This window comes from Heterodontus francisci, chromosome 17 (assembly GCF_036365525.1).
Source record: "Heterodontus francisci isolate sHetFra1 chromosome 17, sHetFra1.hap1, whole genome shotgun sequence".
Lineage (NCBI taxonomy): Eukaryota > Metazoa > Chordata > Chondrichthyes > Heterodontiformes > Heterodontidae > Heterodontus > Heterodontus francisci.
This window is the reverse complement of record NC_090387.1, coordinates 74459535-74483057: the sequence shown is the minus strand read 5'-3', so window position 1 is coordinate 74483057 and position 23523 is coordinate 74459535. Positions and strand designations below refer to the sequence as shown.

At 48.2% G+C, this 23523-nt stretch overlaps 1 protein-coding gene across 3 annotated transcripts in view; it reads right to left on the bottom strand.

The window, feature by feature from the left end:
* Nucleotides 1-23523, bottom strand: part of LOC137379064 (matrix metalloproteinase-15-like) — a 163435-nt gene that overhangs the window by 27651 nt on the left and 112261 nt on the right. For all 3 annotated transcript variants that reach the window (XR_010976731.1, XM_068049687.1, XM_068049686.1), the window contains exons 3-7: nucleotides 15354-15476; nucleotides 14784-15091; nucleotides 10996-11157; nucleotides 9185-9420; nucleotides 7655-7793 (exon numbers count right to left, since the gene is read on the bottom strand). Coding sequence is in view for 2 of the 3 variants with exons in the window: in XM_068049687.1 (XP_067905788.1) it covers nucleotides 7655-7793; nucleotides 9185-9420; nucleotides 10996-11157; nucleotides 14784-15091; nucleotides 15354-15476 (968 nt within the window). In the remaining variant the exon portion in view is untranslated. The remainder of the gene's footprint in view (nucleotides 1-7654; nucleotides 7794-9184; nucleotides 9421-10995; nucleotides 11158-14783; nucleotides 15092-15353; nucleotides 15477-23523) is intronic.

Genomic DNA, 23523 nt, shown 5'->3' with positions numbered 1-23523 from the left:
AACTAGAGGGCATAGATTTAAGGTGAGAGGGAGGAGGGTTAAAGGGGATCAAAGGGGTAAATTTTTCACACAAAGAATAGTGGGTATCTGGAATGAGCTGCCTGAGGAGGTGGTGGAGGCAGGAACAGTAGCAAAATTTAAGAGGCATCTGGACAGGTACTTGAATGAGCAAGGCACAGAGGGATATGGAATTAATGCAGGCAGGTGGGATTAGTATAGATAGGCATTATGGTTGGCATGGTCGCGGTGGGCCCAAGGGCCTGTTTCTATGCTGTACGACTCTATGACTCTAACATCTGGGGACATTCGGAGAGCTATCCCACAGATTAGTCATGCAACAGCCTGATGCAGTCACACTCACCAAATCATGCCTTGCAGCCAATGTCCCAGTCTTCTCCATCACTATCCATGGGTGTGTCCTATTCCACTGTCAGGACAGACCCGACCCGCTAGAGGTGGTGGCACAATGGTATGCAGTCGGGAGGGAGTGGCCTTGGGAGTCTTCAACATTGACCTCAGATCACGTCAAGTCTCTTGGCATCCGATCAAATATGGGCAAGGAAACCTCCTTCCGATTAACACTTACCTCCCTCTGTCAGCTAATAAATCAGTGCTCCTCCATGTTGAACACACTTGGAAGAAACACTGAGAGTAGCAAAGGCCTAGAATGTGCTCTGGGTGAGGAACTTCAATGTCCATCACCAGAGTCGCTCGGTAGCATCGCTTCTGACCAGGCTGGCTGAGTCCTGAAGGACATATCTGTCAGATTGGGCCTGCAGCAGGTGGTGAGAGAACCAACAAGAAGGAAATCCTACTTGACCTCGTCCTCACCAATCTACTTGCCACCTGTCCATGACAGTATTAGTAGGAGTTACCACTGTACAGTCCTTGTGGAGACAAAGTTGCATCTTCACACTGAGGACACACTCCATCTTGTTGTGTGGCACTAAATTGTGCTAAATGGAAATGGAATAGATTCCGAATAGATGTAGCAGCTCAAAACTGGGCAGTGAGACATCAGCAGAAGTAGAATTCTATTCGACCACAATTTGTAACCACATGGTCCAGCATATCCCTCACTTTACCATTATCATCAAGTAAGGGTTCAATGAGGAGTGTAGGAGAGCATGCCAGGAGCAGCACCAGGCATACCAGAAAATGATGTGTCAAACTGCTGAAACTGCAACACAGGACTACTTGCATGCTAAAAAGTGGAAGCAGAATGCTATAGACAGAGCTAATTGATCCCACAACCAATGATCAGATCTAAGCTCTGCATTCCTGCCACATCCAGTTGTGAATGGTGGTGGACACATAAACAACTAAAGGGAGGAGGAGGCTCCACAAATATCCCCATCCTCAATGATGGGGGAGCCCAGCACCTCAGTTCAAAAGGCAAGGCTGAAGCATTTGCAACTATCTTCAGCCAGAAGTGCCAAGTGGATGATCCATCTCGGCCTCCTCCTTAAGTCCCCAGCATCACAGATGCCAGTCTCCAGTCAATTCGATTCACTCCACTTGATATCAAGAAATGGCTGAACGTATTGGAAACAGCAAAGGCTATTGGCCCTGACAACGTCCCAGCTGTATTGCTGAAGACTTGTGCTAACCGTACCTGTAGCCAAGCTGTTCCAGTACAGCTATAACACTGGCATCTACCCAACAATGTGAAAAATTGCCCAAGTATGTCCTATCCACAAATAGCACGACAAATGAAATCCAGCCAATTACCGCTCCATCAGTCTACTCTCAATCATAAGCAAAGTGATGGAAGGTGTTGTTGACAGTGCTATCAAGTGACACTTACTCAGCAATAACCTGCTCGCCGATGTTCAGTTTGGGTTCTGCTAGGGCCATTCATCTCCAGACCTCATTACAGCCTTGATCCAAACAGGGACACAGCAGCTGAATTCGGTACGTGAGGTGAGAGTGATTACCCTTAACATCAAGGCAGCATTTGGCCGAGTGTGGCATCAAGGAGGCTTAGAAAAATTGAAGTCAATGGGAATCAGAAGGAAAACTCCACTGGTTGGAGTCATATCTAGCACAAAGGAAGATGGTTGTTAAAGGCCAATCATTTCAGCCCCAGGACATCACTGCAGGAGTTCCTCAGGTTAGTGTCCTAAGCCTAACCACCTTCAACTGCTTCATCAATGACCTTTCCTGCATCATTAGGTCAGAAATGGGGATGCTTATTGATGGTTACAGTACTCAGTACTATTTGCAACTCCTCAGATACTGAAACAGCATACAGCAAGATCAGGGCAACATTCAGTCTTAGGCTGATAAGTGGCAAGTAACATATGTGCCACACAAGGGCCAGGCAATAACTATCTCCAACAAGACAGAATTTAACCATCTTCCCTTGGTGTTCAACGGAATTACCATTGCTGAATTCCCCATTTTCACATCTTTGGAGTCACCATTGACCAGATACTTAACTGGACCAGGCGTTTAAATACTGTGGATACAAGAGCAGATTAGAAGCTGGCAATTCTACAGCGAAGAACAAAGTCTGTCCACCATCTACAAGGCACAAATCAGGTATCTGATGGAATACTCTCCACTTGCCTGGATGAGTGCAACTCCAGCAACACTCAAGAAGCTCGACACCATCAAGGACAAAGCAGCCCACTTGATCAGCAACCATTCCACTACATTAAGCATTCACCCCCCTCCACCACTGGTGCACAATGGCATCAGTGTGTACCTTCTACAAGATGCACTGCAGCAACTCGCCAATGCTCCTTCCCAACCACAACCTCTAACACCTAGGAGAACAAAGGCAGCAGATGCTTGTAAACACCACCATCTACAAGTTCCCCTCCAAGTCACATACCATCCTGATTTGGAACTATATCACCGTTCCTTCACTGTCGCTGGGTCAAATTCCTGGAACTCCCTCCCTATCAGCAATGTGGGTGTTTCTAAATCACGTGGACCACAGCACGCCACCACCTTCTCAACAGTAATTAGGGATGGGCAATAAATGTCGGCCTTGCCAATGACACTCACATCCCATGAATTAATTTTTAAAAAGTAACAAAAGCATGGATGATTTTCACCAGCAAGTGAGCTGAGCTGGGGCAAAGCCAGGCAATGTTACAAAGATGGAAGCTGGCAGTCTTGGTAATGGGAGCAGATATGTGTTTGGAAGCTCACCTCAGGTTCAAATAGAACATAAAGGCAGTTTGGTACAGCCTCTGACAGTGACCAGAGACAAGGATGAAATCAGTGGCTAGGAAACAGAGTTTATGGTGGGGACTAAGGACAAAATGCCTTGTGTTTTCCCAATATTTAGTTGAAGAAATTTCTACTCAACCAGCATGAAGCAGTTTGGCAAATCAGAGAGGGTGGAGGGGTTGCCTGATTATTCAGATGTAGGAAGCGCACACCTGAATTCAGTCGGAGGCTCATCCAATAATACAACAGGCCCCCTCCAATGCCAGCTTAACACGGAAGACAGTGGGTTGAGGCAGTGGCTACCCCCATAGCTACAAACAGATCTGAAGTTTGAAATGTCCTGGTAGGTCTCCCTAGCCCTGAACTGCCCCCATCTTCCATGCTAACTGCTGACCACTCATGTTTCCCTCTCTCCATCCCTGCATTTAACTTGGGTCTGGTGGGTGACCTCTGGGCTAGAATGGGGTGGTTGGTCTGACTCAGGGAATAAAGGGAAAGTGGCAGACACCCAATTGGATGCTTGGTGACAAAGAAACGCAGGAACTCTTTGCACTTGTCATTGGAAGAGACAAGGGAGAGGGATTTAAGGAGGCAGTTGGTAGTACAGAGAAGGATTCTAGGGTTGCCTTTACCTTCTGGAATGATTGCACACTAGTTCACAATTTTGGCAGAGGCTGCCGAGGCTCAGTGGAATATAATAGGGTAAAAGCAGATCTGGCCATGGATGACCCAAGCCAGTTGTGTACTCAATTTTGTGCCTCATAGACATCAGAAAGCAAAGGGGGAGACTGAACCAAGAGGAGTGACAGGGATAGGAGACAATGAAGGCTTTACTAGGGATGAAGGCATTGAAAATAGAGCCAAGCCAGTGTTGAGCAAATCAATAGCTGCAGAAGTATTAATCTGAAGGCGGCTTCCATGTGGGGGAACTGAATTGCATGGGGGAAACTCAGAAGTTAACAGTGATATAAACACATCCTTCTACACCCTCAGAACATCAATGCCATACTGCGACACTTCCAAAGTAATTTACCCACCCTACCACACCTTTTTGTATCATCTTTTTCATTTCCAGAATTCAAACCACCCTGTCACACCTTGAAATAACCCCAAATTGTCATAGCTTGAACAATAAATAACTACTGTCACACCTACAGATTGTCAAAACCATATCTCCAGAGCAATAAACCCAGCCTGGCATACCTGAAAAGCAATAAACCAACCCTGCCACAGTAATCAACCAGTTTCAACAACATTGGCTGAGTAATAAATCTACACTGACATTACTCCGGAGTATTAAACGCTTGCTACCACATCATCACAGAAGTAAGTCCAGCTTGTCAGATCTTGCTTGTTGGGAAGAGTGGGAAATCACCCACTTTGCATCGGGGTCGGGGGGGGGGAGGGGGGGTGTGCGGGGGGAGGGTGCCTGGAGCTGCAGATGGGGTACAGTATTTTTATTGGGTCAGGAGCACCATTCCTGCTCCTCCTGGTATCACAAAAATAAAATATTAAAATGGTCTTGAGATGATTTTTGAGTGTCCTCCAGTGGTCCCTTTAAGGACAGCTGGTAAGGCTGCTCCATGCTGGTACAATTTGGCACAGCATGTTTCTGCAGGCTCCACCTATTTGTAATTCAAAATTTCAAATGTATGTCATAAGGCCCCGAACTGCATATTAAAAGTGGCCTCCTGCCTGAAACAGTTCAGTGTCACGTATGTCCTAAAGGCCCCAACTCTGAGAAATGTCTGCAAATATATCTCAAAAGCAGATTTCCTGTGATACCAGTTCCCAGTCCTGTTACCGCTCGAATTAAATCATCAAATATATATTGCAGTGCAGTTTTATAAATGTTAAATTAACTTTAAACTCAAGTGGAAGCTTAGTGTTTGTGCAGTTGTCCTAAGGTTGCTGGATCAGATCTAAGCTCTGCAGTCCTGCCACATCCAGCCGTGAATGGTGGTGAACAATTCAACAACTAACGGGAGGTGGCGGCTCCACAAATATCCCCATCTTCAATGATGGGGGAGCCCAGCACATCAGTGCGAAAGATAAGGCTGAAGTATTTCCAGCAATCTTTGCCCAGAAGTGCCGAGTTGATAATCCATCTCGGCCTCCTCCTGAAGTCCCCAGCATCACAGATGCCAGACTTCAGCCAATTCGATTCACTCCACGTGATATCAAGAAACGACTGAAGGCACTGGATACTGCAAAAGCTATGGGCCCTGACAATATTCTGGCAATAGTACTGAAGACCTGTGCTCCAGAACTTGCCGCGCCCCTAGTCAAGCTGTTCCAGTACAGCTACAACACTGGCATCTACCCAGCAATGTGGAAAATTGGCCAGGTATGTCCTGTACACAAAAAGCAGGACAAGTTCAACCCGGCCGATCACCGCCCCATCAGCCTACTCTCAATCATCAGTAAAGTGATGGAAGGTGTCATCAACAGTGCCATCAAGCAGCACTTGCTTAGCAATAACCTGCTCAGTGACGCTCAGTTTGGGTTCCGCCAGGGCCACTCAGCTCCTGACCTCATTACAGCCTTGGTTCAAACATGGACAAAAGAGCTGAACTCAAGAGGTGAGGTGAGAGTGACTGCCCTTGACATCAAAACAGCATTTGACCAAGTATGGCATCAAGGAGCCCTAGCAAAACTGAGGTCAATGGGAATCAGGGGGAAAACCCTCTGCTGGATGGAGTCATACCTAGTGCAAAGAAAGATGGTTGTGGTTGTTGGAGGTCAATCATCTGAGCTCCAGGACATCACTGCAGGAGTTCCTCAGGGTAGTGTCCTAGGCCCAACCATCTTCAGCTGCTTCATCAATGACCTTCCTTCAATCATAATCAGAAGTGGGGATGTTCGCTGATGATTGCACAATGTTCAGCACCATTCGTGACTCCTCAGATACTGAAGCAGTCCGTGTAGAAATGCAGCAAGACTTGGACAATATCCAGTCTTGGGCTGATAAGTGCTAAGTAACATTTGCGCCACACAAGTGCTAGGCAATGACCATCTCCAACTGGAGAGAATCTAACCATCTCCCCTTGACATTCGATGGCATTACCATCGCTGAATCCCCCACTATTAACACCCTAGGGGTTACCATTGACCAGGAACTGAATTGGAGTAGCCATATAAATACGATGGCTACAAGAGCAGGTCAGAAGCTAGGAATCCTGCGGCGAGTAACTCACCTCGTGACTCCCCAAAGCCTGTCCACCATCTACAAGGCACAAGTCAGGAGTGTGATGGAATACTCTACACTTGCCTGGATGGGTGCAGCTCCAACAACACTCAAGAAACTCAACACCATCCAGCAGAGCCTCCTCCAATGGCAGGTACAAGTTAATACAGACAACTGTAGCAAATTCATTGTCAATATGGAGATGGACAACAGTGCCTTAGCTACTCAGTCCACAGCTGGTGAAGATGTTTGACCATTTCCAAGATGTTCCATCACTTCTTGCTTACACTGGAATCTGGAGGCAGTCTCATCATTGGAGGTGCTATGAAGCCACCTGCTTCTATATGGTTTACAACCTCTAAAATGGCAGAACCTTCTATTTTCACTGGTTGAATGGCTGCACAACTTGAAGCAGTATCGTCCTAAAATAAATAGGATACTAATCTGTACATTAAGAAAATATACAGCTAATGGGCTGGATTTTGTGCACGAGGTGGGGGTCCTGGCACCAGGCCAAAAAGTTGGGGGGAACCCTGCCTCTGCACTTTTTCAGGCCCCCAGAGTGATCCTCCGGTCTTTGGCCGTCAAAGTTGAAGCAGGTGGGATCCCCGTCCCTTTAAACACTTAGTAGGAACGGGGATCCTGCCCCCAAGAGCTGCTGGCCAATCACAGGGCTGGCAGCTCAACAGTATCAGCAGCGCCATTCGGGGCAGTGGTCAATGCCTGTACTTGGACCCAGGCCCAGCACTGGAAAACTGGACCTGAGGTAGGTAAGGTGGGGTTGCTGGAGCCAATCTGGAAGGCCCCGGCAACGGGGGTGGGTGGGAGGGTGGGTGTTTGGTCCGGGGGGATGGGGGGTCCCGGGGGATACAGTGGTTCCCGGGGGCAGGTCTTCCATGGGCCACAAATTTCTCATGAAGGAGGACAAGCACCCACCCCCACCCCCCCAAGCCCACAGGGAGGGTGCCTCGTTTTCCAAGGTGTCCTCCTCACGCTGTGGCCGTCAATAGGCCACTTAAGGGCCTCAATTGGCCTCTGGGCAGGAAGGCTGATGTAGGCCTATCCCGCCCCTGGGAAGATTGGGTCCGACAATCCTGGCGTCGGGTTCTTTGGCGGCTGCTTCCGCTCCGACTCTCTGTCCCACCCTCCCCCCGCGACCCCCACCTTACCACGGAACCTGAAGTCACACTCAGAACAAAATCCAGCCCACTGTTTCAGCCAGAGGGTTCCTCCTTCCCTAGCAGAAATAGTCAGTCTGAATTTGAAAGCAAATCCTGCCCTTACCTTTAAAAAACACAAACTTTCCATCATGCCGTTCATATGCTGCATCAATATTGGCTGGCAGTCCTCTCCAGAAATGGCCAATAGGCATTGGGTAGTTGTCCAGTACTCGGTTATTTCGAACCCTCCAGAACCAGAGGCCCTATTTGGAAAAGAAGAGCAAGCTCAGGTCACACAGTCACATAGAATTTTGGATCTGCACAAGCTTAAGATCCCTCATCCATATATAAATTTTAGATTGTTCTTTTTGATCTCTTCTGATTATCAAAACTAACATTGGTCGTAAGGAACAAACAAGGCTAAAGGTTATAGTACAATTTGTGTACTGCAATGGGTCTGTGTGTGGTGGTATTATTGTAGAACTACAGTTCAGTACACTTTGGGTTAGTAATATCTTCCTTGCTGCTGGATCACTTATTGTTGCAAGGTGCTGTGGGCACAGAGTTGGCTATGCCCTTATTGCTTCCTCCCGTTGCTGACGCTATTACAAGGCACGGTGGGCTTGGGTAGGAAAAGGCAATCCCATCCCTGCTGCTGCAGTTACCACCCCTCTGGTGCATTGTTAAGGGACACACCTTTGTAAATAATTACTCCACTTTGTCTTTGCATCACATACAGGGAACACTAACAGAAAGAATTAAAATTAAATGATTTTGTTACTTCCAACAGCGTACTGCAATAAGGGCAGTGCCAAACGCGCCATTGCAAAGACAGCTTCAGGTTTCTTGACATTTTCTGCCATGTGTTCGATCTTAACATAGAAAATAGGAGCAGGAGTAGGCCATTCCGCCCTTCGAGTCTGCTCCGCCATTCATTATGATCATGGCTGCTCATCCAGCTCAGTAACCTGTTCCCACTTTCGCCCCATATCCTTTGATCCCTTTAAACCCAAGAGCTGTACCTAACTCCTTCTTGAAAACATACAATGTTTTGGCCTCAACTGCTTTCCACAGGCTCACCACTCTCTGGGTGAAGAAATTTCTCCTCATCTCAGTCCTGAAAGGTTTATCCCGTATCCTTAGACTATGACCTCTGGTTCTGGACTCCCCCCACCATCGGGAACATCCTTCCTGCATCTACCCTGTCAAGTCCTGTTAGAATTTTATAGGTTTCTATGAGATCCCCCCTCACTCTTCTGAACTCCAGCAAATATAATCCTAACCGACTCACTCTCTCCTCATACGTCAGTCCCACCATCCCAGGAATCAGTCTGGTAAGCCTTCGCTGCACTCCCTCTATACCAAGAACATCCTTCCTCAGATAAGGAGACCAAAACTGCACACAATATCCCAGGTGTGGCCTCACCAAGGCCCTGTATAATTGCAGCAAGACATCCCTGCTCCTGTACTCAAATCCTCTCACTATGAAGGCCAACATACCATTTGCCTTTCTTATCACCTGTTGCACCTGCATGCTTACCTTCAGTGACTTGTGTACGAGTCTTTACAATGTTGCTACACAGACCTATTGAGGTATGCTTGACTGATAACTAAATAACAAAACCCAGTAACTCAGCTTGCAATCAATCTTTACCTTAAACACAAACATTTCTCCCCGCAACATAGCCATACAATCAAAATTGCCATCACATATATTAGGACCATATTGGGTGGGTCCATCTGTAGTCCTGGGATTGTCTGGACCAGGGTCCCTGGGAGCTGGCTTTCTCTCTGTAGGCGTTTTGGGGGGCACACGTCCTGGTTTCTTTGGTTTCCGTGGTGTCACAGTTGGCAGTGAATTTGTAGGTTTGGGTTTGATATCTGGTGGACCTAGAGACAAAGCAATGAATGATCATAAAAATGCAGCAGTCAGTCCATTACACACTCAAAGGGAAGAAGGCAGGCAGGAGAGATGGACATTTACCCTGAGGGAAAGGTACAAGTAATCAAACACACACACTGGGGGTGAGGTACATGTCTATTAAATGTATGAAAGGCAATCGACCTGAACCGTTAACTCTGTTTCTCTCTCTGCTTATGCTGCCAAACCTGCTGAGTGCTTCCAGCATTTTCTGTTACTCTTTCAGATTTCTAGCATCTGTTTTTGATCTATTATTTGTACTAGATCGCATGGGAGTCACTTAACAGCTCAGTGGTTAAATAGATATTATGGTGTGGTACTCAGCCATAAAGACCCAGGTTCAGTCACTGTTCTGTGCTGAGGTGGCTAATCTCACCTAGGGTGGTTGTGAGAGCACTGCAATTGACCTCTGTGCTTCCAAGCCAGAAGAGGAAAAGGACAGAAAATAACCAAGGTTCCTGCTTCCAATTACTAACCATAGATTCCTGGTGGAAAAACACCATGGTATAAATGACAGGAGTGGGTCAGCATTGGCACTGATGCCCACTACATATGGATAGCAGTCATTTGAATGAGTCCATAAGGCTGTCGGCATCCATGAAACCACATTTCAACATGAGCCATGCTTTCAGGAAAGTGTATGACATGTGACTGAAAGTCAAAACTCAATGAAAGCAAATACCTAGCACAAACTAGGACTGCTAGTTTTATGCAGCAGGGGCACCTCCCTGTTCAGTGTTATCTCCCTCCACCCCTCTTCCTCCTCCTCCCCCGGTGAGCTGTCTCCTTCCAGGGCCTCACTGTCCTCAAGGTCCACACCTCTCTGGAAGGCCATGTTATGGATGTTTAGTTTAGTTTAGAGATACAGCACTGAAACAGGCCCTTCGGCCCACCGAGTCTGTGCCGACCATCAACCACCCATTTATACTAATCCTACACTAATTCCATATTCCTACCACATCCCCACCTTCCCTATATTTCCCTACCACCTCCCTATACTAGGGGCAATTTATAATGGCCAATTAACCTATCAACCTGCAAGTCTTTGGCGTGTGGGAGGAAACCAGAGCACCCGGAGGAAACCCACGCAGACACAGGGAGAACTTGCAAACTCCACACAGGCAGTACCCGGAATTGAACCCGGGTCGCTGGAGCTGTGAGGTTACGGTGCTAACCACTGCGCCACTGTGCCGCCCCATATGGTGCAACAGACCACCATATGACCGAGACCGTTGCAGGAGATTAGTGGAGCCGACTTGTCCACGCACTGGAATCACATCTTCAGAAACCCGATGGTTTCGTCCTTTCTGTATTAGGAATGTGTCCAATGACTGCAACAACTCCTGTGTATTTGTCAACACTCCTGTTGGCCTACAATATATTGCAAATGGACGTTGCTACAATATAATACAATTGGGTGCTAGAGTTACCTTGTACCTCCAGTGGAAACCCTTCGGTATATGAACAGAGCTTGGAATTACAAATGAACTTCACTTCAAAATATAAAAATAGAGAATAAATAAAGTAATATCTCTCAAGCTCACCATAAATCTGCTGGATCCCCCTAAGGTCATCTTCTGGAAGCTCAAACTTCTCTGTATCCATCCACTGGTAAAAAGGTGCCATGATGGCATTTGGATTGTTGGAGTGTTCTAGGCCCAGAGCATGGCCCAGCTCATGTACTGCAACCAGGAACAGATCATTCCCTTTGGACAAAAATAGTAGATTGGAACCAAAACTAGTTAAATGGTAACCTACTACAGTAATCCTTAAAACCAGTGTAAGATGCACCTTTCACTTCATGTCAGATAGCGGTACATGGCTAAAGGATAGAAGACACAAGGGAAACCAATGAATAACATACTGTTATACTGATTATCACAGTATCAATTGGGATCAGCATAATTTGTACTTCAAAGGTACAGTTAGAACAATGCACTGATATCACTGGCCTCTTATAAACACGCAACAAAATAAACGTAGGACTGATAATTCAGAAAATTGCCAGCCTGCAGCAGGAGAATTGGGGCAATGTTACAGACACTCAGAAAGTAGCCATTTGTTAAAGATAATTAATTTATCTCCCACTCAAACTTCTTCAAATGAATCTAATCAATGCTGCACGTACTTCATGATGCTTTCTGATAAAAAATCACTCTCCTGTGAAGGGATGAGGTCAAAGCAGGCAGTGACGATCATCTGAATGAAAGTGGTTACATATTAAATTAATGACTGGCAACACAAGATCTCATTTCCTTAGTGCATTAGAGCTCACCCGTGTGCTGATTTTGCGTTAAGGTAACCTACCTTCTATATATATAGACATATATTTCTAACATGGGTGTTAATGCTTTGTTTGCTCATTAGCATCATCAATTAACACAGAGCATGCATGATTTAGTTTTATTAATTCTCAGGGATGAACATGTCACCTCAGCATGCCACAACCAAGGGCAAGCTTAAAATACATAAAAATAAAACATAATCTTTCTGCCAGAGCTTCAGGATGTTGAAATTAGGGGCTGGATTTTTGTTATGGAGGCAGGGAACAGGAACCAGGTCTGGTTTTGGGTCAGAAACCTGCCTCCTGTGGGAAACTAATTCAGATTGCAATGTTCAAATTAGTAAGCCCTTAATTGGGATGGAGATGGGTTTCCTGCCAATTAGAGCCAGTGGTATTGAAAATGGAGGTGGGTCGGATCAAGTCTGGAGCTCATGTTGACATTCCAGCCATCACTGCGGTTGCTGGTTGTCTTGAGGGACAAAGCCTTCCACTTCACCAGAGGGAAGCGAGATGTTGCAAGGGAGCTGGAGTCCTGGCACTAGAAGCAGGGCAGACTCTCACTTCATCGATGTCCACCTAGATCTAATGCTGCCGGCCGTAAGGGAGAGGAGTGAGGTCCTCTTCAGGGAGGGTGGCAGGAAGAGACCACCTCCTTGTGCAGCAGGGGCACCTCCCTGTTCAGTGTTATCGCCCTCCACCCCTCTTCTTCCTCCTCCCCCAGTGAGCTATCTCCTTCCAGGGCCTCACTGTCCTCAAGGTCCACATCTCTCTGGAAGGCCATGTTATGGATGGTGCAACAGACCACCACAATGACCGAGACCCTTGCAGGAGAGTAGCGGAGCCGACTTGTCCATGCACTGGAATCGCATCTTCAGAAATCCGATGGCCTGCTCAATAGTCGGCCTGCTGAGCAGATGGCATTGGTTCTTTCACTTCTTGCCTCTGTCTGGGGCTCCTATAGAGGGGTTAGTAGCCATCTCTTCAAAGGATTTCCCTGTCCCCTTGGAACCACCCACTTTGGGGGATGGAGTGAAGTACTGAGGCAGCCTGAACTGGCGGAGGATGAAGGAGTCATGGCAGCTGCCAGAAAAACATGTGCACACATGGAGGAAGCTCTTGTTGTGGTCACCGACCAGTTGGACATTGAGGCAGTGGAAGCCCTTCCTGTTGATGGATCTCACTGGCTGGTCGCTGGATGCCATGATGGATACAAGGGTGCAATTGATGATGCCCTGCACCTGGCAGAATGCAGCAATGGAAGGGAAAGCTAATGCCCTCGGTGACAGCACAGGCCCATCTGTGTCAAAGTGGATGTACTGCCCTGCCCTCCTGAAAGTGGCCTCCTGATGGTCTGCAGACTGCGAGATGCCACCGAGGTCCACAGCTGATTTCTGGAATGACCCGGTTGCATAGATGTTTGGGATGATGGTGATCTTGACAGCTGCAGACAGGGGACTGCCACAGGGGCTTTGATGCCTCAGGTCATTGTGGATCAGAGCATACAGGTCTGAGACCATCTGCCTGGATAGGCGCAGCCCCCTAGGGCACTGGCACTCTGTCATTTGCAGGTAGCTTACTTTTGGACTGTGCACCCGATGTCTTGGGTAGCACCTTCCTCCCCTTGCAAACCCCTGCTGTGCTCCTCTGGCCTCCTGCTGTCCAGCAGGTTGCATTTGCCGCAGCTCATCTTGGCTGCTCTGTCCAATGTCAGAGTGGCCTGTTCCCAACTGAACTCTTTCAGTTGGGCTGTGTGCATTTACGAGGTTATCCCCTGCCAACACCAGGTGCCCAAGTGATGTCAGCGGCCTCACGCCCCTCTCCAGATTCCTGCCATTCACCACTGAGAAAAGCAAGTCTTACAGCTGCAGCAATGGCCACTCTGTGGCACTTTTGAAGTAGCTGCATTTTATTTTGTGCCTCTGCAATATTTTAATCAGCCCTTCCCATAGCCCTCATGGCTCCCACTGTGTTTGTGACTTGAACACCCTGTCGTGTTCTCCGCATGGCGTCCTCCACATTCCCAGCCTTTGAAAATTAAAAACTGCTGCTGACAAGCCATTAATGAGCTCTTCAATGAGTTCAACAGGCACTTAATTGGAGGCACGTGCCCAACTTGTTCCCTCCCTCCCAGCGTCCCTTTAAATATGGCGTTGTGTTCTGGAGGCGTGCGGGTCCCAGTGCCAACCTTCAAAAACGTGATCTTCAAATCACACGCGCCTCCGCATCTGCACTCAGTGGACTTTAAAAACCCAGCCCTCGGTGTCTCCAATCTTGTCATAAGCAATAGAGGTGGTACACTTTGGGAGTCAAGCACGCAATAGTATGGCGAGATGAGGTGTGGGTTTGCACTCATGATCCTCCACATGGTAAGTTCCTGTTCTCAACAGTGCTGGGAGACATCTGAGCAGATGCTCCTGAGCTATCTGTGACACCTGTACATTGTGAGTTTTGTGCTATTTAATAGCATAATAAAAATGTCTGTGCGTCAGACATCAAGGCTCTTAATGAGTATGAGCAATAATTCCAGCAGTTACATCAGAATTATAGCCATCAATGCTCTCGAGCACTGACCCTGCCAGAGTAAATAGATCCTGCCCTCCTAGAAAGGGGGCTTTTAAAAAAAAATCAACCAGCTTCTTGGCATCTCAAGTGGACCCATGCACTTTGTAGTAATATAGCAAACCAGAGTTGGCAAGCCCAGGGTAGAATGGGGTAGAGGGTGGTAAGGGATACGAAGAAGTGGTTGGAGATGGCCCTGCTAGTGATGGAGACTGATAGAGAGGTCACAGGAGATTGGAGGGTCGAGCGGCTGGCCATGAATATGAGTAGGAGAGTTTATGCAGAAGGAAAGATTTGGGGAGGACAAGAAGGACAGTTAATTCAGAGGGAGAGGGCTGGAGAAGCTAAAATAGAGATTGAAATCACTGAGGATGAGGAGTCACACAGTGCAGAAGTTGAGGGACAAAAGGATGATATAAACCCAAGCAGGTTTTCTGTTCCCTCTTTGCTTTCATATCCAAGAGGAACAAAACAAAAATTCGCTCTTACCCTGAAGGTCAATGTTTTCCAGTGTCCATGGCTCATCTGAATCAAAATGTGTGTCTCCACCCATTCCAGGTCCAGGGAAGTAGGCATGAGCCAGGAAGCCACCCTCGCCATCAAATGGGGAACTGTCTCCATGGAAACCCGAAGCAAAGAAGACCATGATGTCTGCATTTTTCCTGCGGCCATATCGAATATCGTAATAAGGAATCTCTTCAAAGACTAACGGTGTAGCTTTCTGCCAGACTGCAAAAGCCTGCCTGATGGCCTGGTGTGAACTATATTCCCCCACTTTGGGTGTATAGTTCTGGATACTGCAAGAAGAAATTGTAACGTTATTAATCAGGGACCTCAGATCTTTGCATAAGTTTTGGAGAAGGATATTGTACTCATGATATTGTACTCATAAGCCAAACTTTATAATATGATGCTTCCTACTCAGAGGAAGCACACAAGATTTTAGAAAGGTTGAGTGTACAGACACACCCACAGAAACATACAGACACAGCAATATACAAGCACACAGAGGATAATAACATTTAAATGATGTTTTAAGGTTTGGTCTGAGTTCCTTACCTGAATGTGATACGTTCCCGATTCCACTTTTGTCCTGTGAGGGCATATCGCTTACGACGCAGATTTGTCTTGATTTCTGTACCAAAGTTGTCAGGAACACCACATCGGGGTTTCTTCATCCACCTGGAACAGGTTAACAAACAAAAAGTTGAAGTGAAACCTCCATCCTGTTCTCATTATCGACGATACTGTTTGTTTGTTCATGTCACCCTGAACATGTCTTCCTTTCCTGACTGTAGAGTCTGGTCTGGGTTTGCTCACACTGACAACGTTAAAGCTTTCTTGAAAAACTGACAGCAGCTGGATCGTCTGACAGCTGGTGCTTAAACACATTGGATTGCATTTTCCTCTGGGCTGGATTCACTGCTGAGATCTCCAATGGCCTGAATTCACCACTGGAGAGAGTCGGGATGGGACCTCCAGCCAATGCCCTGACCTATTTACCTGGGTGGGGGCTCATAAGGCATGCAGAATGGTTTTCTGGCAGGATCCATTATCACAAAGAGGGAGCCGACAGCTGCATGGGTGCAAAAGGTCAGTGATACTGCACGGGATACTTGCTACAGTATTAGTAGAAGGAGGGACCTTAAAAGGAGCTGAAGTGCCTGAGAAATCTTTTTCCACTTTCAAGGCAGACTGTACATGGGCCAAGGGTCCTCTGACAAGAGTTAAAGGGGCCTGAATAGAGGGAGATAATTGCATTACTAAGCCCTCTCCCTCCAATATTCTCCAGAGTTAACTAGCTACTGCTGCCCCAGGGCCCATCCTTCCGCAGGCAATCAAATATGGTGAAGCAGGCAAGAATTGGGCAACCAAGATCCCTACGACTGTGATGGGGAGGGGAGGGCAAGGGTGTTTATGGGGGGGCGGGGGGGAGAAGTGGAGGGAAATGTGTGGCAGTGCTGTCAGAGGTGATGATGCAGTGGTAAGCCTTCCTGCTTGACTTCCCTAATTTTTGGCCATGATAATGTCCGATACTGTTGGACACATTATCCCACAGCCTGCGCATTGTAGGCTGGCTGCTCTCTAAATAATTGTTAAAACTACTGACTGAGGGAACAGGCTGATATAGTGGTTAGCACACTAGCCTTGCATCTCAAGAGCTGAGAGAGAGAGCGAGTGAATGCGTGTGTGTATACATAACACAAAACCTCCTCAAATTCAACACAATTGGCAATCACATTCAAACGACCAAAATGACATTTATCAGAGAAATGAAAAATCCACATTGTTTCAGTAGGTGTAATCTTCTGAGGTTGGGAACAGAAAGTGCTTTACACTGTATCTAAGCAACTGGCCAAGCTTCTTCGACAGCATCTTCCAGATCACCTAAAAGGCAGCAGATGCATGGAAAAACCACCACCTCCAAGTTCCCCTCCAAGTCACTCACCATCCTGACTTGGAACTATATCGCTGTTCCTTCACTGTCACTGGGTCAAATTGCTAGAACTCCTTCCTTAACAGCACTGTGGGTGTACCTAAACCACACGGACTGCAGTGGTTCAAGAAGGCAGCTCACCATCAGCTTCTCAAGGGCAATTAGGGATGGGCAATAAACACTGGCCTGGCCAGCGACGCCCACATCCCCAGAATGCATAAAAAAAAGCTATGTTATGCTTTGACCTGGGAGTCCTTGATGCGAATGTTGGGTGGATGATATTGGAAAATGTTGCATTCCTCAATGACATTTATCTGATGAGCTCATAAATTCACCTAACATTTAAAGTTTAAAATAAAAACTCAGCAGCTAACTGGATACAGACTAAACCACTGATATGAACAGTATAAGGATCAGCAAGAGTCTGCATTATTCATAATGATGAAGCAAATAATTGCATTGTCTGCAGACTTTCATACTAAATACAAAAGGTCAAAGTGGACATTTCAACATAAATTGTTCTGACAAAACACTTGTGACATGTCCATGCACAGCAAGTAAAGGTAAGCAAACAAATTACTTCACAGCATGCTAGGAGAACAGGATGACTGGAAGATGCCAAAGATTTTCCCAAAGTTAGTTTGTGTTTCAATCACCAAGACAATGTCCAGAAGCCTCTCTAGGTCCGTCTTTTCCTGCGTAGCAATTAGCCCTTTGTGATGATATTTCACCCGAGAGCTCTATGTTACCACAGCAACACATTGCACCATGGTAACTGGAGAACCAGTGCATGTTTCAGCCACCACCCACTGCAATCTGTCTGCAGTAAATATAGCCCATACCAGCTATAAGACTGTTCAGCAATCCCAGCCCCACTCCATCTCACTTAGTCACTGTTGGATAAGGGAACATCTTCTGTAAGTGAACGACAACACCCAATCTAGCAATAACAGTAACAATATCCTACAAAAAGGTAGCAAGGGCAGAGGGCATTGATTTTGTCATACTAGCATACAGAAGGAACAGGAATGCAAAATACTGCGGATGCTGGAAAATTGAAATAAAAACCAAAAAGGCTGGAAATACTCAGCAGGCCAGGCAGCATCTGTGGAGACAGAAACAGAATTAATGGGAAGAATTTTACTTGTAGCCCGCACATCCCGATTCGGGACCGGAAGTGGGTGCGACTTCCACTGGGGCAATGAGCGGCCAGCTGAATGCAATTAAGCAGTGGCTGGCCAAGTAAGAGTCGGAAGGCATGGAGGCCATCTAGTGAGAGGATAGAGGCAGCAGCAAATGCGACATCAGATGATGTCACGGAAGCTCACAGCGCTATATTTAAAGGGCTGACAGCCCTGTACTCAGTCTCTCTGCTGTTCCAGAGCTCTAGCTTGACTGCTGCCTGGTGTAACACAGCTCCTGCCTGACTGCTGCCTGGTGTAACACAGCTCCTGCCTGACTGCTGCCTGGTGTAACACAGCTCCTGCCTGACTGCCGCCTGGTGTAACACAGCCCCTGCCTGACTGCCGCCTGGTGTAACACAGCTCCTGCCTGACTGCCGCCTGGTGTAACACAGCTCCTGCCTGACTGCTGCCTGGTGTAACACAGCTCCTGCCTGACTGCCGCCTGGTGTAACACAGCTCCTGCCTGACTGCCGCCTGGTGTAACACAGCTCCTGCCTGACTGCCGCCTGGTGTAACACAGCTCCTGCCTGACCGCTGCCTGGTGTAACACAGCTCCTGCCTGACTGCTGCCTGGGGTAACACAGCTCCTGCCTGACTGCTCCTGCCTGGTGTAACACAGCTCCTGCCTGACTGCTGCCTGGTGTAACACAGCTCCTGCCTGACTGCTGCCTGCTGTTCCAGGGCTCCTGCATTCAGTACTGCCAAGGATCTGATCAGAATCCTGCAGGCAGAATGGCAGAAGGAAGACCCTGGGTGGCCCCACAGTCCAGCGATGCCTCCCTCCAGACTCTCCTCCAGGCTGCAAAGGAAAGGTGGGCGTCCTCTTCCCTAGGGATGGGAGGAAGAGACCAGCCTGCCTGACCAAGCAAGCCTGGGCAGGGGAAGGTCAGCAGCTGTGTGGTCACACCCAGGACCTGGATACAGTGCCAGAAAAGCGTCAAGCACCTGGTCTGATCTGCCAAGCTGAGTGCTTCACACACTTCCCACCCTTTGGGCCTAGCTTAAGGCAGAACAAGAGGGTGTGTTTGGTGGAGAGGGAGTGACCACCCAGCCACGAGAAATGGGGTTAGGGAGTTGGAATTGCTGCCAGAGGCATGGCTGCATCTCAGTGAGAGGTGACTGTTTGTCAGTGCATTCCCTTGCATAGTCCCTTGAGAGTGGACGCACACAAGAGGCATTCATCATGCCCCCATCATAAAATACTACAGCATAGATGCTGTGCCTGTCCCCACTGGCGGAATAACATTGCATCTCTTTGCGTTTGCCGGAGAAGATAGCACACAACAGAAAGAAGCGACTGAGGGGGTGACGTAATTGATGTGTACAAAATTATGAGGGGCCTAGATAGACAGGGAGGACTTGTTTCCCGTAGCGGCAAGGTCAATTACCAGGGGGCACAGATTTAAGATGATTGCTAGAAGGATTAGCGGGGACATGAGGAAAATCTTTTTCACCCAGAGGTGGTGGGTGTCTGGAATTCACTGCCCAGAAAGGTAGTGGAGGCAGAAACCCTCAATTCATTTAAAATGTACCTGGACATGCACCTGAAGTGCTGTAACCTGCAAGGATACGGACCGGGTGCTGGAAGGTGGGATTAGAATGGGCGGTTAGTTTTTTCAGCTGCGCAGACACAATGGGTTGAATGGCCTCTTTCTGTGCTGTAACTTTTCTATGGTTCTAAGACCGGTGGTGGTGTGCCTTATCTCCATGTTCTGAGCCCAATGGAAGAGGAAGCAATGGAACTGGCAGGGCAGCAAGGCAGACGCTCCATAGCAGATGGCGAGACAGGGCTGCCCACCCAAGAGAGTGAGTGTGGATGTCCTGGCGCACAAGGGTGTATGTGGCATAAACAAGCCATGGTGCTACTGTGTCCACCACTGGAGACATGAAGCTCCACAGTAGGGGTGGTTGGAATGTCACGATGGGAAACCCATATCTGTTCTCTCATCCATGCCATGCCCATGAACATCGACAAAGAGCTGGACAGATGGGGGTGGGGGATTGGGGGGGGTGGGGGGGAGGCACCTGGCTGTCCCTGAGGAGGAACAGGGAGTCTCAGAGGGTGCACTGTCACATCATTCCCCTACACTTTAAACCAGTGCAGAAAATTTCACATCACTGGGTATCCAGTCGGGGCTAGTTTTGGGCACACAACGTGGTGAGCACGTTACAGATGTGCGCAAGCAGTTGACGGAGGTTGTGACAGCTGAGGCACAGACAGTTGGAGGATTGTGGAGGGCCAGGCTCATGCTGAGCCCTAGGCTGATGCTGTGCTGTGCCTATGAAGTCATTGGCAACATGGGAGATACTGCAGCTGCTGTGAGAGGTAAAGCAACATCTGGCAGAGATGCCAGAGGCTATGTGTGTCCAGGCACAGATGATGGAGGAGTCCATCCCAGGCCTTGAGTGCTGCCATGTCTCTGACTGGTGCATGCCTGGCTTTCTCCATCAAGAGACTGGCCATTCTCATGGATAACCTGCTCCAGTGGCTGCAGGAGATGCACACAGATCTGGTCAGCTGTGCCTTGTCCATGAGCTCAATGCAGTCATGGCAAGGCGACAAGGCACCTGGACTCTCCACCAGCTCCTTGTCCCTCTCAGGTCAGCAGAGAGGTGCAAATGTGCCTTGCAAAGGAGGAGGAGCAACTGCCTCCCACATCTGGGGGCTCCTCGCAGGGCGCTCCTGGTGTGGCCAGCAGCTCCTCAGCCCATCTGCCAGTGATGCCACTGCTGCCATCTTCCCCAATGGCAGAGGAAGGTGCAGGACCTGTACAGGAGCCCTTCAGTATGCTGGGCCCTCCAGGCCTCAGGCAGCTAGAGTACAGCCTCCAAGGTCATCCCAAGCCGTGGATCAGGAAGGTCAGCAGCCTGCTTCCACCTCAGCTGACAGTGCAGGGGGAGCACCCCGCAGAAGCACCTAGAGAAGATTTAAAAAGAGCACCTAGATGTACTGAGGGGTTCACGAGTGAAGGTACATTCCAGAGGACAAGGGTTACGTTTAGTGTCACGCAGAATAAAGATATGTATTGTTTTCACTACATCTCCTTCCTATTGTTGATGCCCATGGTGACTTCATGTAGATCCTGCTTCTCAAGGGGTTGGACGCAAGTGTCCAAGGTGTGAGTGCTCCACACTTTGGCCTTGCCACTGTGCAATATGCTCCTGGGCATTGGAGTGCAGAAGGAAGGAGGCGACAACAGGGCTGCTTAGAGGTAAAGCTTTATTGGTGCAGTTCCAGAAGGTGGTAAGGGTCATAGGAAACGTGAATATATAAGGGCATCTCGAGTCTTCCGTGCGCGTATCGCATGGCGCCTTTCCTGTTGTTCCTGGGTCCTTCATCTTGCAATGCCTGGGCAGCATCCTCCTCTGCATCCTCCTCATCAGAGTAGGCTTCGTGCTCCACAATATCCTCAGTGGTCAACACCTCCCTCCTCTGTAGCACCAGGTTGTGCAGTGCACAGCAGTTCACTGTGACACGCAGGCCCCTCGATGGGATGCACTAAAGGCCTTTGCCAGACCGATCCAAGCAGTGGATTCTCATCTTGTGCAGACCAGTGGCCTGCTCGATGGTTGCTAGGGTTGACCTGTGGCAGGTGTTGAACCTCTCCTCTACATTCGTCCATGGGTTCCTCACAGGCGTCAGTAGCTATATCCTCAGTGGGTAGCCCTTGTCTCCAAGTACCCAATCCTGAAAGCACGCAGGGGCACAAAAGAGTTCTGACACCTGGGATCGGCAAAGTATGTAGGTGTCATGGCTGCTTCCCAGGAACCTTGCACAGAATTGCAGGATCCTTCTGTGGTGGTCGCAGATCAATTGTACATTGAGAGAATGGAAGCCCTTCCTGTTGTTGAAGGCCACTGGCTGATCTGTGGGAACCTTGATGGCCACATGCGTGCAGTTGATGACACCATGTACCTGGGGGAATCCAGCAATGGCCCCGGATCCTATAGCCCTGTTAGCTTGATTGTTTGGATCCATGCAAAAGCACACATAACTAGCCCTACTGAACAGGGCATTGGTGATCCCCTTGACGCAGAGATATGCCGCAGACTGCGAGATTTCACACATATCTCCAGTTGATCTCTGGAATGATCCAGTGGTGTAGAAGTTCAGTGTGACAGTGACCTTCAGCGACACTGGCATCGGGTGCTCACCAAGTCCCATGGGGCTCAGCTCATCCTGCATCATGGCACACAGGTCAGTGATAGCCTGCCTAGAGAGGCGGACTCTTCAGAGACACTGTCGCTCAGACATCTGCAAGTAGCTGAACCACGACCAGTAGACCCTCCCTGCTGGGTAGCTTCTTCTGCCCACAGGAAGCTGTTGGTGTTCCCCTCTGCAACCTTCTCCAGCCTCCTATTCCTGAGGCTGGCCTTCCTGTGTGCCCCCAGGTTGCTGGCATGCTCCTGTCCATGCCTGAACCTCCCTCCCTCTTTGCTGCTCCTTAACATGGGCCCCAAGGCCAGGGTGAATGAGACCCATGACAGGTTGGCTCTCCCTCAGTGCAAGGCCCTCACGGCAAACTGCACTCCCATTCCCCTCACTTCCCACGTTTGCGGAGGTGGCATTGCCCCAACGCACCCTAATATGGCTCCCCCACGGTACTTTTCCCCTACTCCTGACAGCGGTTCCCTATGCCTTCCCACCTCCTCCCTCGCTGTCAATTGCCTTTACCGCTCCCGATGGCTTCCCAGTGAAGCCAACACTAAGCTTCCGTCTCCTTGTCACCTCCTTTAACCAAGCGGGACTCTGAAGCCCCATGGTTGCCATTCACTATTAGTTAAATTAGACCCAGTGAGTACAATTGTTGTCAATTGGGCTCTTAAATACCTTAATTGCCCTCCCACCATGTGGATGTGCAAAGTCCACCCTCCATGTCAGCCATCGACTGTAAAATTCAGAAGGGACATGGACGTTGGACTTCCTGTCCAATGTCTTCCATCCTGTTTTATGTCCCCTCTCCACCGCCTCTGTTCCCATTTCCATCGGTTCCTTAAAATTCAGCCCAACATTTCAGGTCTGTGACCTTTCATCAGAACTGATGAAAAATAGCTGAACTATGTTCTGATAAAAGGTTCCAGACCTGAAATGTTAACCCTGTTTCTCTCTCCACAGATGCTACCAGATCTGCTGAGTATTTTCAATATTTTCTGTTTTTATTATTGAAGGAACAGGAAGTGCTGAATGCACTGAAGATGGACAGTGAATCCTGCTCCAAAAAGGCATTTATGTATTGGAGAGTGACAAGAATCATTTGAGGGCTTAAGGCTCTAGCTTATAAGGAGTGACAAGCAGAATTTAAACATATTCACTCAAGAAAAGATTAAGTATGGATGCAATCTAAGTTTTTTAACATGTTGAGAAACATAAATAATGTAGGTGTAAGCAGGCTATTTCACGTGGTCTGTAAGGGAAAAACTAGAGGACACAGGTTCAAAATGACCAAAGTTCAAGTAAGATTGTAAGGAACCTTCTCCCCCGACAAAATAGTGAATATATGCAATGGGAAACTGAGGCAATGGTAATTAATTATTTTAAAACAAAGCTGGAAAAATATCTACTGGACGATTGGAAGTTCTCAGGAAAGCTATAGGTTGAAATGATCAA